Source organism: Dasypus novemcinctus, chromosome 20, assembly GCF_030445035.2.
Source record: "Dasypus novemcinctus isolate mDasNov1 chromosome 20, mDasNov1.1.hap2, whole genome shotgun sequence".
Taxonomy (NCBI): Eukaryota; Metazoa; Chordata; class Mammalia; order Cingulata; family Dasypodidae; genus Dasypus; species Dasypus novemcinctus.
In genome coordinates, this window is record NC_080692.1 from 14,718,582 (window position 1) to 14,734,272 (window position 15,691).

Sequence of the window (15,691 nt, forward strand, 5' to 3'; positions counted from 1 at the left end):
TGGTATTTTATAATACACATGGATATATAAATACAAATACCTTTCTACTTCATAATTCTCACCCACAATACTCCATACTCAAAAACCAATTTCCATAGCACACCTGCACGAAAGCTACCAAATAAAGTGTTGCAGAAATAATAGGTGGGAAAGTGGAGCTTCTGACAAGGGCGTGGTGTATATAAGTTGGTTTTTCTTGAAGATTCAGAAGAGAGTTAGGAATTGTGCAATGCTGTTATTTCACCCAACTGACCTCAGTTCACCATTGCCCTCTCAACATGTCAAGTGCTAGCAATGAAGACTTTTGGACAATGAAACGTAGAACTGGAAAACATGTGGTTTCAAAGTCAATTAGAAAGTAAAATTCCCAAACCACTCTGAGTTCAAAACAATGAAGTTTTAAACAATCATTAAACTCACTCTACTCTGAAATAGGAAATGTTTGAAATTCAAATCCATTTCAGAGCTTAAAAATTTTCAACTCCAAAACTGACTAAATGATGGTTATGAGCCTGCAAATTAATATAATTGGGTGAGGTTTCAAGAAATGTATTGGTTTCGTGGCGGCTTTTGCCACCAAAGACTCATCAAGGCGGGAAAATCGAGGGTGATTTTCCACAAGAGCAGGCAATCTTTTGTGCTCTAGACTTGGGGTTTTTTCACCCCGGGGATGCAGCTGACAAATGGTTTACTTGTTTGGGTCATCAGATTGCAGGGTCCCAGGGAGGCTGGCCAAATAGATCTTGAGACACCCAGGCAAGTAGAGATAATCCACCTACACTGGGGAGTTTGATAAAGCATCCGGGAGGAAATCAGTGGATTTGTTGAGCCTAGAGGGCAAAGCACAGACTCCAGGGCTCTCCCAAGGTTTCCTGGGTCCTAGTAAGCCCAAGGGGAGGGAAGAGAACCATTCGCTACAGAGGAGGAAAAAATGAATGATATCCGTTTTGTCTTGTTTTATAATCGTGGCAAGTGGAAGCTTGGAGCCAGATATGACATGATTTAGAAAAATGAGGAAATGTGATGTTTTTTGCATTTGGAGTATTGAGGTACAATTCCTTCATCTTACACCCAACCTTTGGTTGGAAGGAAGACCCTTTCTGTGAGCGGACTAGTTTTCTTTCATGCCCCACCTCATTTCCACTGCCCTGGTTTCCCCAGGTGAGCTGCAGCAGTTAGGTCTCCTTATGCTGATACCTTACAGGGTCCACCTGGTCTTAGTTCCCAAATCAGTATCTCCCAAAGCTGAGTTGACTATCATTCAGTGAGGAATAGAAAGGCATCGCCCTCCAGACTGAGCACCAGTTGTGTCTGGCTCCCTGGGTCTTCCTTCTATCCCTCAAGGATCTCAGAGGTGCCATATGACCAGACAATTCCACTCCACGGTCTACACCCAAGAGAACTGGAAACCTATGATCTCACCAAAACTTGTCAAGGTTCAATATTCTTTCATAATCTGTGACAAACATCTCAGGACAATGCAAGGTGTTGGTGGAGGGTTGATGTATGGGGCCCCTGTATGATGTTATGCACGTTTGCTTTGTAAATTCACAACTTTTACCATACACTTATTATTTATGTATGTTCATGTATAAATGATATAAAGACAGTAATAATAATAGGGTGGGTTGGGGGAAAATACTTTGATTAATAGCAATATTTTGACAATGCTCTTTAATCATTAGTTTAACATGTTTAACAACAATGCAAGGTATTGGTGGTAAGGTGAGTTATGAGAGTCCTATATGATGCGATGTATGTTTGTTTTGTAAGTTCACAGCTATTACTGTACACATATTATTTATATATGTTCATGTGTGAGTGATATACTTCAATAAATTTTAAAGAAACTTACCAAGGTTGTTTTTAGCAGAGTTATTCATAATAGCTCAAAGCGGTAATAACGTAAACGTCCATAACTGCTGAATGGATAAACAATATGTGGTCCATCCATATGATGGATTATCACTCAACCATAAAAGAAATGAAGTGCTGAAACATGCTACAACACAGATGAACCCCGAAGACTTCAGGCTGAATGAAAGAAGCCAGACACAAAAGGCCACATACTGCATGATTCCCTTTATATGAAATATTAAGAATAGGTAAATCTATGGAGACAAAAAATAGATTAGTGTTTGCCTGGGGGAATTGGGAGTGACTGCTAATAGGCACTCAGAAACTCTGGGGTTGGATCCCGGCAACCAGCACTTTAGCAAACTCCCCAGGGGATTCTGCTGCAGGCTTAAGTTTCAGAATCACTGGCCTAGTGTAGAATTATCCAACCGGACTGTGTATAAGTACTTTTAAAAAGTACTGATGTCTCAGTCACAAAGGCCACGTGTTGTGTGATTCCATTTATATGAAACGTCCAGATTAGGCAGATCCATAGACAAAGACCAAAAATAGATTAGTGGTTACTAGGCGATAGGGGGAGGTGGGAACTGTGAGGCACGGGGTGTCTTTCTGGTGGATGGAAATATTCTGAAATCATATGGCGGTGGTGGTGGCATAATATTGTGAATATACTAAAAACCACTTAACTGTACATTGTAAAATGGTGAATTTTGTATGTGAATTACATATATTAATTTTTTAAAAATTAAGATTCTAAAGGAAGGAAAAAAGAGGGAGCCACGTCTCTGACCTTCCCCTTCTGGGCGGCCCAGTCTGTCATCTTACTGTCTGCCTCGTCCCCGTCCCCAGGTCTGAGGGTCCCCTGTCTATACCCTGCCAGAGCACAGTCCACGGCTGAAGACCCTGTTATCGATGTAGCCTTGCCCTCAGCTCCAGCTCTGCCCTGAGTGATGGCTGCTGATAAAACCCCCACCCCTGGGTGGGTCCCCTGATTTGAAGTCCCAGGACAAGCTCTTACCTGAGTCGCTCCCGAATGCGGACACTGTGCCCCAGGAACCCAGCTGTTCTAGGGCCAGGTCATTTCCTTTGGTCTCAGAAAATGGATCTTGGACTTTGTTCTCAGAATACAAGATACAGAAAGGCACAGGGCAGTTAGAGCCAGGGGTGGCAGAGACCCACACATTTAAAGAAGATACCACCAATACTCCCCAGCAATAAAAAAAAAAAAGAGCTATTGACACGTACAACCACTTGAATAGATCTCAAGGGAATGATACTGAGTGAAAAAAGCCCACCTCCAAAGGTTTCATGCTGTATGATTCCATTTATATAACATTCATGAAGTGATGAAGTTAGAGAGATGGAGAGATCAGTGGTTGCCAGGGGTTAGGAGCTGCAGCTGTAAAGGGTGGCATGAGGAGTCCCTGTGATGGTAAATATTGTGTCTCTTGACTTTGGTGGTGGTCACAGAAAAGCCACACATGATAAACTGCACAGAACTAAACACACACACGAATGAATGCATGTAAGCTGGCGAAATCTTAATAAAGTGGATGGATTGTATTATTGCCAATTTCCTGGTTGTGATATTGTACTCTACTTAAGTAAGGTATTATTATCATTGGGGGAAACTGAGTGAAGGCTTACAGGATCTCTTTGTATTATTTCTTATAACTGCATGTGGATCTACAATTACCTCAAAATAAAAAGTTAAACAAAGATCATAATATAGTAATTTAATCCAAGAAGTCCCCAAAGGAGAATCTAGTCTCCATTGAATATGAATGAAATTGAATGTGATTTTCATCTAAATACAATTATGTTGTTTTTTTTAAAGGAAGTAAGAATACTAAAATTCATCTGTATAAACAAATCAGCAAGAATGATGAAGCTTTGGAAAATGAAATCACAGAGAGGCAGACCAGCCCTAGAATATATGAAACCATTATAAAGCTACCATAGCTAAAACAGTAAGGTACTGGGAAAAGAACAAAAATGATGGAATAGAATAAGTAAACCCAACAGAATATGAATTATCAGGAGAATAATTACCAGCATAAGATAATTTCTCAATTATCTTAAGAAGAAATATCTTAAGGTAAAAGCATTTTTTTAAAAAAGTCAATGAGGAAATTTTGAGCACAAGATGGCACCCTCAATCGATAACTTGACTCATTATCCATAGTTCTCTGCTAAAACCATTCAATTAATGTAGTGAGGAAAAATGTATATCAACACTGGACACTGGAAATTGGCACAGACAGCTTTGGGATACACAAGTTAAAGTTAATGACCTGGAGCGACATATCAAAAAAGGATCAATATCAGAAACATAAGCTGAGGGGAAAAACAAGGTTTTGGAATGACATTTCAGTATGGTACTATTTGTGTGAATTTTTCAAAAGGAAAAACCATAGCATATATTTTACTATACTATATATATATATATATATATGTATATAAAGTTTTTTTCCAAAAATCTCTGAAGCAAATATTAAGCAACTATATTAAGATTTGACAAGTTTGAGTGGTGAATATATGGACGTTGTTTACTTATCTCAATGCTTTTCAGTACACTTGAAATATTTCAAAACATGTATACGGGTGAAAGAAAAGAGATCTTTTAATATGTCAAATTAACAAACATTTTAAAATTTAATTCTTCCAGTTTGTAATAAAATAAGTACTCTAACATAATGCTGGAAAGAGAGTATATTAGTCCAAAACTTTTGAAAAGCAAGTGGGCAATATTTATAAAGAAAGGAAGTCTTTTAAAATATTCCCATTTTGGGTAATGAAAAAGGTTGGCAATGGATGGTGTTGAAGGTAATTATTGCCACACTTAAAGATGTTTAAAATGGCAAATATTATATGTATTTAATATATAAATATCCATATTCATACATACACATTAGCACAATTTTAAAAATGAACTAAGATTCACCAGTAAAAAGACCCAAATTTCAATATCGGAAATGAGAAAGGGGACATACAGTTCTGAGGACAGAGGAAGGATAATAATAGATAATATGAGCAACTGTATGCCAAAAATACAACAATTTAGATGAAAGAGGCAAATTCTCTTAAAAACTATGAAGTTGACATGGGCTAGGCTATGGGGCCTCTGAAACCTTGGTTAGGAGGTGATTTACAATCTACACACCTACCCTTTCCCACTTTCTTAAAACCATTCAAATTAGAACCTTCATAAGCCTGCAAATCTACATAACTTAAAATCAAACAGCAGTCTTCTGAGCCAGGATTAAGAATCTATTAAATATTGTATTGATATAATAGCTATATTAATACATATTAAATATATATTCCCTAGTCTTTGACTCAGTAATTCCATTGCCGGAATTCTATTCAAAACAGTCTTAAATTCACAAGATGTTTTAGGTAGAAAAATATTAATTAGTGTTATTTTTAATAATGAACGAGAAGAAAGGATGTTAAACCATGCCAAACTGCTGCCGTTTTTGTTTAGAGTTTGTAATAATAGGGCTGTTCCCACTTTATAAGTGTTCTCAGAGAAAAAGAAAGATGCAATCTTTTTTTTACATACATAGCTTGGTCACCATGCAGTTATATAAGTTTGAATATATTTGATTATATTAAGGAATTATTGTTAATTTTTATTTGATCTTATTACTTAGAGATTGATGCTGAAACACTTAGGGAAAAAGATGAAATGATATCTGGGATTTTCCCTGCGTATGTGTGAGATTTAATCTAAGAAAAAGCCCAGAGTCATCTTGCCTACCTTCACTCCTAGCCTGGAAATTCCTGATTCCTCATCCGGAGTTTTCAGACCAGGACCCGCAGCAGACCAGGTCCTCAAGAACGTCACGCTTCAGCTCCCCAGAAAGAAAATACCTGCCCGCAAGGGCGGAGATCGCTAGAATTGAACTTGTCTAACTGCATGGAATAGGCGAAGGAAGGCTCAGTGGGCACAAAGACCAAGGGCTCTTAGTTCCTCTCCCTTCCTTTCAAACTGTCGAAATCCAATGCGGGGAGAAAGTCACAGCCGGGGCGACATCCACCCGCAGCGCCGGGCACCGACAGACCTGGCTCGCGCTCGCGTGGCCAGGCCTGGGCGCACCGGGGCAGGGTGACCGAGGCGCACCGACCGCGGTCCCGCCCGGCGCGCCCCTCCCACCGACGTCGGAGCCCGGACGGCGCGTTTCCAACCTGCGACCGCGGAGCACGAGGCTGCGCGCCCGCAAACCCGCGGTCCGGGAATTAAGGGCAGCTTGGAGAGCTTGGAAGGGAAAAGCGAGGGACCCAGGCCAAGCAGAAGGAGGGTAAAGGCAGCGACCAGAAGGGTCTGCCGCAGAGCGTTTGGTGGCCGATGGCTCTGTCCCCTCACTTTCCAGAGGCGACACGAGGCCCGACTGGAACGGGTGGTGACGAGGGGCGAGGAGACGGAGAAGCGAGGTAGGAGAGGAAGGAGACGGAGGGGAGGGACCGCCTGCCCCAGGTGGCGGCCGACCTGGGCTCCGGTCCGGAGTCCCCACTCGGGGCGTCGGCGGCCCTCGCGGGGCAGGGGCGTGGCGCGGGGGTCACGGCGGCAGCTCGGGCTTTCTCGAGAGGAGGAGGTGGGGACGCTGAGTCACGGATTTGTCACGTTCTCACCTCTCCCCGGCCCTCCAGGGGCTAAGGCAAAAGCGAAAGCGAAGGTTCGGGGCGGGCCGGCCCGGGACGTGCGCTCGCAGTGGTGCGCGCGGGGCCTCCGGCCGCAGGTCCCGGGCGGCGGCGGCGGTGGCGAGTGTGCGGTGGGCGCGGCCGAGCTCTGCCCATGACCCCGCGGCGGCGGCGCCGGGACGGCGGCGGGGATGACCGCGCCGCGCTGCTGCTGCTCCTGCTGCTCCTCCGGCCGCCGGCGCTGCAGGGTAGGAGGAGGCGGGCGCCCGAGCAGGGCGGCGGGAGGGCGCCGGGCGCCGCAGGTGCGGGGGGCCGAGGGGCCGGCCCGACGCTCCACCTCCCCTGGCTTCCCCCGGCTTCCCCCGGCTGCGCCGTCCCGGCGGGGGGTACGTGCCTGGAGAAGTGGGCTGTGGGCTGGAGCAGGGGCCGGGAGAGGGCGTAGGGACCGGCCAGGGCCCCCGGGTGCAGCCAGGTGGACGCGGGACGCGCATAGGAGGGGCACGTGGAGGCGGCCGCGCGCGGGGTGCCGCGCGGGGTCTCCTGTGCCCACCCGGCCCTCGCTCTGCCCTGGGCTGCCCTGGTCCCCCAGGCTGCGCCCGCCCAATTGCCGAAGCAAACGGCCCGAGCATTTCGGGGTAGCGGGACTTGGCAGTGGGAGCTCACAGTTGGCATTTGACAGCAGATTTGAGAACCGTCCGGGTGCCATTCCCGAAGCCCCCTAAGGAAGCCGCGCGGACGCGGCCCAGCGGGCGGTCCCCGGAGGGGCCTGAGGCCGACCACCCCTTCTTTAATCCCAGACAAAAGTCAGTAATGTCGTGAACAGCTGGGAGGACGGGGTAGGCTGTGTCCCGGGGGAGAAAAATTAATAAAAACCCGTGTCGGGCAAGTCGCACACTTGCGGGACATGGAAGCGACTCCAAATTCTTAAGCTAGTGGGAAAGCGTGCGCGGGGGCAGCGGAGTCTGCGCTCGCGGGGAAAGCTGGCGATGGCTTGGTGCACTCGGGAAGAGGGACGGAGGTCGCGGGGTGTTATCTCAGCAGGACAGAGTGACTGATAGGTTTTGTCCCGGGAGCTAGGGAGGAAGAGATGCACGGGTCTGCTGAAATCCGCGCCGGCGCTTCGTCTAACCTTCAGGGAGCTCTTTCTAGGCCCCTCTCTCCGAGGAGGGGAGGGGGGGAAGATCTGAATGCATATAATCACGAAATGTGCATACAGTTTGGGGGTCGTGGACCCACGGGGGGCGGGGTAATCCATGAACTCTCAGGAGTTGGTAATCCCATGATCTGTGCGTGTATGTGTTACTGTTTTTTTTTAAGCATGGAACGTCCCGATCATTTACATCTGGTCGACCAGACTGCCCCGTGCTGGGTCAGAACAGCCAGCCACCCCCGCTGGCTGCTGGCTCCCTTGGTCCGGATCCCATAGGCCAGAGGGGTTTTTTGATGTTTTCGTTTTGTGAACACAGGACTTCCCTCCACATCTAGGAGGCTGAGTTATGTTGGCCACCTGACTAGTTAGTTCCTCCTAGATGGCTAGCCAGTGTCCTATATGACCATGGAGGAGCTAGACTGCAGGAACTTTATTTCACAATGTGGAAGTGAAATGCAGCTTTAGTTGGAACTGAGCAAAAATGAGGTGTCTGCTTTAGAGTGGCTAATAGGGATCTCTTAAAGCTCATCACCTACAGCATTGCCCTGTGACCTTACACAAATGTTGCTGCTATATATGTGGGAGCTCCTGATTTTATTTTAACTGTTTTATGATGAAGTATAATTGTCAGACAGCAAACTGCACATATTTAAATTGCACAGTTTGATAAGGTTAGAGGTGAATGTATACACTCATGACGTCATCACCACAATCAAGAGAGTAAATACATCCATCATGCGGAAGTTTCCTCCTACCCCTGTGTAAACTTTACCTCCCCTTCGGCCCTGTCGCCCAGGCAACTACTGATCTGTTGCATTTTCTAGAATTTTATACAAATGGAATCATAAAGAGGTATTCTTTCTTGTCTAGTTTATTTCACTCGTACTTATTTTCAGAATTCATCCATGCTGTAACTTGTAGCGATAGCTCTTTCCTTTTTATTGCTGAGAATTCATTCATTTTTGATGGGACATTTGGGATATTTCAAGTTTGTGGCTATCATATACACATAAAGCTGCTATAAGCATTCATATATAGGTTTTTGGGTAGCCATATATTTTCATTTCTCTTGGGTAGAGAAAATGGCTAGGAGTGAAATGGCTGGATCATAAGGTATGTGTGTATTTAACTTTTTTTTAAGGAGGTACTGGGGGTTGAACCCAGAACCTTGTACATGGGAAGCAGGTGCTCAGCCACGGAACTACATCTGCTCCCCCCTATTTAGCTTTTTAAGAAACTGTAAAACTGTTCTCCAAAGTGGTTGTACTAGTTTGTATTCCTACAAGCAGTATATGAGAGTTTCCATTTATCCACATCCATGTCAGCATTTGGTACAGTCAGTCTTTTTAATTTTGCCCATTCTAATAGGTACACAGTGGTATCTTGTAGTTTCAATTTGCATTTCCCTAAAAACCGATATTGAGTACCCTTTCATATGTTTATTTGCCATCTCTATATCTTCTCTAGTGAGGTGTCTGTTAAAATCTTTTGCTTTTTTAAATATTGAGTCTTATTATAATTGAGTTTTGAGAGTTCTTTATATTCTGGACATTAGTCCTTTATCAGATAGTGGCATGCATCAGAGACATTATAGGTTCAATTCCAGACCAAGGTAACAAAGTGGATTTTGCAGTAAAGCAAGTGACACAAAGTCTTTGGTTTTCCAGTGCCTATAAAGTTATTTTACCCTATAGTCTATTAAATGCAATGCATTATGTCTAAAATAATTATGTACATACCTTAATTTAAAAATATTTTATTGCTAAAAAATGCTAACCATTATCTGAGCCTTCAATGAGTCGTAATCTTTTGCTGGTGGAAGGTTTTTCCTCCACGTTGACGGCTGCCGACTGATCAGGGCGGTGGTTGCTGGGTCCGCAGAGACAAGTTCTTAAAATAAGACAACAATGAAGTTGACCGTATCAGTTGACCCTTCCTTTCATGGAAGATTTCTCTGTAGCATATGATGCTGTTTGTTGCCATTTTACTTACAGAACTTCTTTTACAATTGGAGTTGATTTTCTCACCCCCTTGCCACTACCTAAGTTTATGTGATACTCTAAAGCCTTTGTTGTCATTTTAGCAGTGTTCACAGCATCTTCACCAGGAGTAGAATCCATCTCTAGAAACCATTTTCTCTGCTCATCCATAAGAGGCAACTCCTCATCCATTTAAGTTGTATCATGAGATTGCAGCAATTCAGTCACATCTTCAGGTTCCACTTCTAATTCTAGTTCTCTTTCTATTTCTACCACATCTGCTGTTACTTCCTCCACTGAAGTCTTGAACCCCTCAAAGTCTTCTATGGGGGTGGAATCACCTTCTCCCAAATTCCTGTCCAGGTTGATATTTTTGGCTCCTCCCATGAATCACAAATGTCCTTAATGGCATCTAGAATGGTGACTCCTTTCCAGAAATTTTTTTTTTTAATCTCCATCGGAGGAATCACTATATAGCTATAACATTATGAAATGTATTTCTTAAATAATAAGACTTGAATAGGTTACCAGGTAATAGGATGGGGTAGGAATGGGGAGTTAAAGCTTAAATTGTACATCATTTCTCTTTGGTTTGATTGTTAAGTTTTGGTAATGGATGGTGGTGATGGTAGTATAAGATTGTGAACATATTTAACAGCACTGAATTATATATTGAATATGGTTCAAAGGGAAAATTGTAGGTTGTATATATATTACTAGAATAAAAATTTTTTAAAAAACAGGACTATACAACACAGTGAACCCTGTTACGAATGAAGTATAGTTATAAAATTTAAGATTTTTTAAAATTTCATGAATTATAACAAATGTATGCAAGGTGCTAATAATAGTATGTGGGAAATCTGTATTTTTATGCATGATTTTTCTGTCAACTACAACTTCTTTAATAGAAAATAATAATGAGACTTAAAAGTCAAAATTACTCCTTGATCCAGGGGTGCAGAATAGATGTTGTGTTAGCGGGCATGAAAAGAACATTCATCTCATTGTACGACTTCATCAGAGCTCTTGGGTGATAGGGTACATTGTCAATGAGCAGTAATATTTCGAAAGGAATCTTTTTTTCCTGAGTGGTCGGTCTTAACAGCGGGCTTAAAATGGTTAGTAAACGATGCTGTAAACAGATGTGCTGTCCTCAGACTTTGTTGTTTCATTTATAGAGCAGGGCGCTAGGATTTTTGGAATAGGAAATGAGATTTGACTTAAATTTAAAGTCACTAGCCGTGTTAGTCCCTAACAAGAAAGTCAGCCTGTCCTGTGAAGCTTTGAAGTCGGACATTGACTTCTGTCTAGCTATGAAAGTCCTAAATGACATCTTCTTCCAATAGAAGGCTTTTGTCTGTATTGAAAATCTGTTGTTTGATGTAGCCTCCTTCATCAATGATCTTAGCTAGGTCTTCTGGATAACTTGCTACAGCTTCTACATCAGTACGTGCTGCTTCACCTTGAATTTTTATGTAATGGAGACAGCTTTTCTCCTTAAACCTCATGAACCAATCTCTGCTAGCTTTTAAACTTTTCTTCTGCAGCTGCTCACCTCTCTCAGTCTTCATAGAATTGAAGAGAGTTGGGGCCTTGCTCTGGACTAGGTTTTGGCTTAAGGGAACACTGTGGCTGCTTTGAACTTCTATCCAGACCGTTCATACTTTTTCCATGCCAGCAGTATTGCTGTTTTGCTTTCTGATAATTCACGTGTTCACAGGAGTAGCACTTTCATTTTCTTCAAAAATTGTTCCTTTGCAGCCAAAACTTGGCTAATTGTTGGCTTAGGGGCCTAGCTTTTGACCTATTTTGGCTTTTGGCATGCCCTTCTAAGTTTACTCATTTCTAGCTTTTGATTTCAAGTGAGAGACCTGAAAGTGAAAGAAAGAGATTCTTCCTTTCACTTGAACACTTAGAGGGCATTGTAGGGTTATTAATTGGCCTAATTTCAATATTGTTGTGTCTCATGGATAGGGAGACCTGAGAAATTGATGTTGTAGTTTAAAACTTTCCAACAAATAAAACCCCAGGCCCAGGTAGCTTCACTGGCTCACTCCACCAAAAAGACCCAAAGGGGAGAGAGTATGCATGGAAATTATAAAGAGAAGAATGCAAATTTCAATGGTGGCTAAATCCTCAACAACAACAATGGGAAATATGTAATAATATCTACCTGTCAACGTAGAATTCTTTTGATGACCTGTCATTTAAGAATGGCAGTAAAACAGACATCACCAAACACAAATAAAACAACAGTAATGGGTAATGGCATTAAAGCATTTCTAAGGTTCTTATTTTTTTTTTAATTATTTATTTATTATTATTTTTAAAATTACATTATGAAAAATATGAGGTCCCATTCAACCCCACCGCCCCCGCCCCCCACTCCCCCCACAGCAACACTCTCTCCCATCATCATGACACATCCATTGCACCTGGTAAGTTCATCTCTGAGCATCACTGCACCCCATAGTCAATGGTCCACATCATAGCCCAGACTCTCTCACGTTCCATCCAGTGGGCCCTGGGGGAATCTACAGTGTCCCGTAATTGTCCGTGAAGCACTATCCAGGACAACTCCACGTCCCGAAAACGCCTCCACATCTCATCTCTTCCTCCCGTTCCCCACACCCAGCAGCCACCATGGCTATCTAAGGTTCTTATTGACGATGAGGAGGATAAGAATATTGGTTGACTTTATAGTTTATTATTAAGCTAAATATAATGTTAGAATGGTTAGTGTAACTACTAAATAAAGAGACACAGATCATATAGTTTCTAAGTAAGTGGAGGAAACTTTCTTCACCAGGGAATGAGAATTCAATTACAGCCTCAAAATATATGATGAATAAATGGACAGAGCTATAAGGAAAACTTGACAAATCTACAATAGTAATAGAAATGTTTAATACCTCTCTTAGTATTTGATGCATCAATTTAAAAATCAGTAAAAATATAATTTAACAAGTTTGAGTCAATGGACAAATGCAGAATACTTTGTGGAATAATGGAAGAACACATGTTCTTTTCAAACATGTATAGAACATTTAGGAAAACTATCTGCCAGGCTAATCAGCCTCAATATATTTCAAATCAATAGGTATCATACAGACCACCTTTCTGACCACAAGGAATTTAGGTAAGAAAATGATAAAAGAAAGTAAATTAGAACTTAAGAAAAAAAAAAAAAGCATATTGTGGAAACCTAAAGCCTTAGGAACTTACATTAGAAAAGAAAAGGGGTGGCGGACTTGGCCCAGGGGTTAGGGCGTCCGTCTGCCACATGGCAGGTCCACGGTTCAAACCCCGGGCCTCCTTGACCCGTGTGGAACTGGCCCATGCACAGTGCTGATGCGTGCAAGGAGTGCCATGCCGTGCCACGCAGGGGTGTCCCCCGCGTAAGGGAGCCCCACATGCAAGGAGTGTACCCCGTAAGGAGAGCTGCCCAGTGCCAAAAAAAGTTCAGCCTGCCCAGGAATGGTGCCGCCCACATGGAGAGCTGACACAACAAGATGACGCAACAAAAAGAAACACAGATTCCTGTGCCGCTGACAACAACAGAAGCGGACAAAGACGACGCAGCAAATAGACACAGAACAGACAACTGGGGTGGGGGGGGGGCGGGGAGGAGAGAGAAATAAATAAATAAATAAATCTTTAAAAAGAAAAAAAAAGGTTTAACTTATGAACTAAGCATCTAACTTCATAAGTTAAAAAAAAAAAGCAGAATAAATCCAAAGAAAGTAGAAGTAAGGAAATAATTAAAAACAAGTGTAAATGAAATAGAAGAAAGATATACACTAGAGGGTGCAAAAATTCAAATGTTGGTTCTTTGAAAAATCTAGTAAACAAATTTCTAGCAGAATTAAGAACAAAAGAGAAGACTTAAACATTATGTGTGTAAAAGAGGGCATAATAAGCAAGATGACCTTAAACATAACTTTATGCAAATAGATTTGAAAATGTAAATGTTAAATCCCTACTTTAAAAAAACAATTTACCAAACCTGACTCAGGAGAAATAGAAAAACCTGAAAAGTCCATGTATTTAATTAATTAATTAATTTCTCTCCCCTCCCCCTCAGTTGTCTGCTTTCTGTGTCCATTCATTGTGTGTTCTTCTGCATCCGCTTGTATTCTTGTCAGCGGCACCAGGAATCTGTGTCTCTTTTTGTTGCATCGTCTTGCTGTGTCAGCTCTCCTTGTGTGCGGTACCACTCCTGGGCAGGCTGCACTTTTTTTGCATGGGGTGGCTCTCCTTATGGGGCACACTTCTTGCGTGTGGGGCTCCCCTATGTTGGGGACACCCCTGCGTGTCACAGCACTCCTTGTGCGCATCAGCACTGCACATGGGCCAGCTCCACACGGTTCAGGAGAACCCTGGACCTCCCATGTGGTAGGCAGACATACTATCAGTTGAGCCAAATCTGCTTACCTGAATATTCCCTTTCAAAGCAAGAACAAGACAAGGTTTCACAGTATAATCACTCCTCTTCAGCCTAATACCAGATCCTCGCTGGTCAGAAAGACCAGAAAAACAAAAACAAAAAATTATATAAATTGAAAAAGAATTAAAAGAATTCCTGTTATCCTCTGATATATGATTGTTATTATAGCATAATAATTTACAGGAAAATTAGTGTTAAGAATTTAGCAAGATTGATGAATTAAAAATCAATATGGAAGATATTTCCAAGGACGGAGCCTTGGCCTCGGCGGTGGATTGAGCAGGTCTGCGTGAGGTGCCCAGAGGGCTGCGAGTGATCCGCTGCTCGGCGCTGTCATGGCGGGTTGGCTGAGGAAGACTCCTGGTCTTGTGGGATTGGCTGTGATAGTCCACAGGAGAGGCTAAGAATATTGTACACAAAGATCCTTGGTGTTCTTGAGCAAATCCCTAAAAAGACAGCTTATAGAAAATATGCAGAGCACATTACAAATGAGAAGCTGGGTATTGTTAATTTCTAACAAATTAGAAGACCAGCTTCAGAGTGGTCAAATAGAAGAGGTAATTCTTCAGGCTGAAAGTGAACTAAGTCTGGCAAGAAAAATGATAGAGTGGAAACCATGGGAGCCTTTAGTGGAAGAACCTCCCACCAATGAATGGAAATGGCCAATATAATATATTAATCATTAAATGACTTTGGTGTGTTGATGGGAAAATGATATAATTAAATATGCTGGTATATTTTTTTAAAAAATCAATATTAACTTTGATGAATTACTACATCTAATCCTTGTATCCCAGTTAAGTTTCACTGATTGTCCCAATTTACCAATGTCTTCATGACCAAAGGAATAGCGTAAATATCCGTTTCAGCATCATGCATTGCATTTAACTCATCTCTTTAGTTTCTTTCAATCGGGAACAATTTTTTAAACTTTCCCTGATTTTCATAAATTTGACACTTTTGAAAATTTCAGGCAAGTTTTTTTGTGTAATGGCCCTCAATATGGGTTTACCTGATGGTTTCTCATGATTCAATTCAGGCTGTGCATACTTGGCAGGAGTATCATAGAAGAGAAACTTTGTTAAGAAGGGTTTCTCTGTTTTTCTCATTGCAGTCTATTAGACACCCTGTCGGTGGCACATGATTTTGAATTGCCCCATTGCTGATAGTGTTCATTTTGATTACTTGATTAATGTGGTGTCTGCCAGGTTTCTCTTTTGTAAAGTGACTTTCCCCCTTTGTAAGTAAAAAATATTTTACTTAGCAGAAGTTTGAAAGTATGTAAATATCCTGTTTCTCATTAAAATTTCCATCTATTCATTTACTTATAAAAAAATTAATCTTTAAAAGTCTCTTTTCTTTACAGCCGCAAAGATCATTTTGATAGTAAATGTTTTAAAAGACAACATTTGCAAAAGCCCACTACAACTAAAGTAGCTGGGAATGAATAACAACAGGCAAGTGTCTTAGTTTCTTAGAACTGCCATTATGAAGTACAAAAATCAGAAATAAATTCTCTCTCAGTTATGGGGGTTGGAAGTCCAAAACGAGGGTGCTGGCAGGGCATTGACCCCTCCAAAGCCACCCTGGGGGGATCATTCCTTGCTTTCG

At 42.3% G+C, this 15,691-nt stretch overlaps 1 protein-coding gene and 1 long non-coding RNA gene across 3 annotated transcripts in view; one reads left to right on the forward strand and one right to left on the reverse strand.

Moving 5' to 3' along the window:
• The window catches only part of LOC131274764 (uncharacterized), a 75,050-nt gene extending 69,056 nt beyond the window's left edge, over positions 1–5,994 (reverse strand). The window contains exon 1 of the long non-coding RNA XR_009182040.1: positions 5,621–5,994. This is a non-coding gene — a long non-coding RNA (uncharacterized lncRNA). The remainder of the gene's footprint in view (positions 1–5,620) is intronic.
• Positions 5,995–6,513: 519 nt separating this feature from the next.
• The window catches only part of IL15RA (interleukin 15 receptor subunit alpha), a 55,103-nt gene continuing 45,925 nt past the window's right edge, over positions 6,514–15,691 (forward strand). Inside the window, exon 1 of one of the 2 annotated variants that reach the window (XM_058282451.2) lies at positions 6,514–6,749. In XM_058282451.2, coding sequence (XP_058138434.1) covers positions 6,656–6,749 — 94 coding nt within the window. In that variant the 5' untranslated portion in view covers positions 6,514–6,655. The remainder of the gene's footprint in view (positions 6,750–15,691) is intronic. The other variant, XM_058282450.2, reaches the window with a different exon arrangement.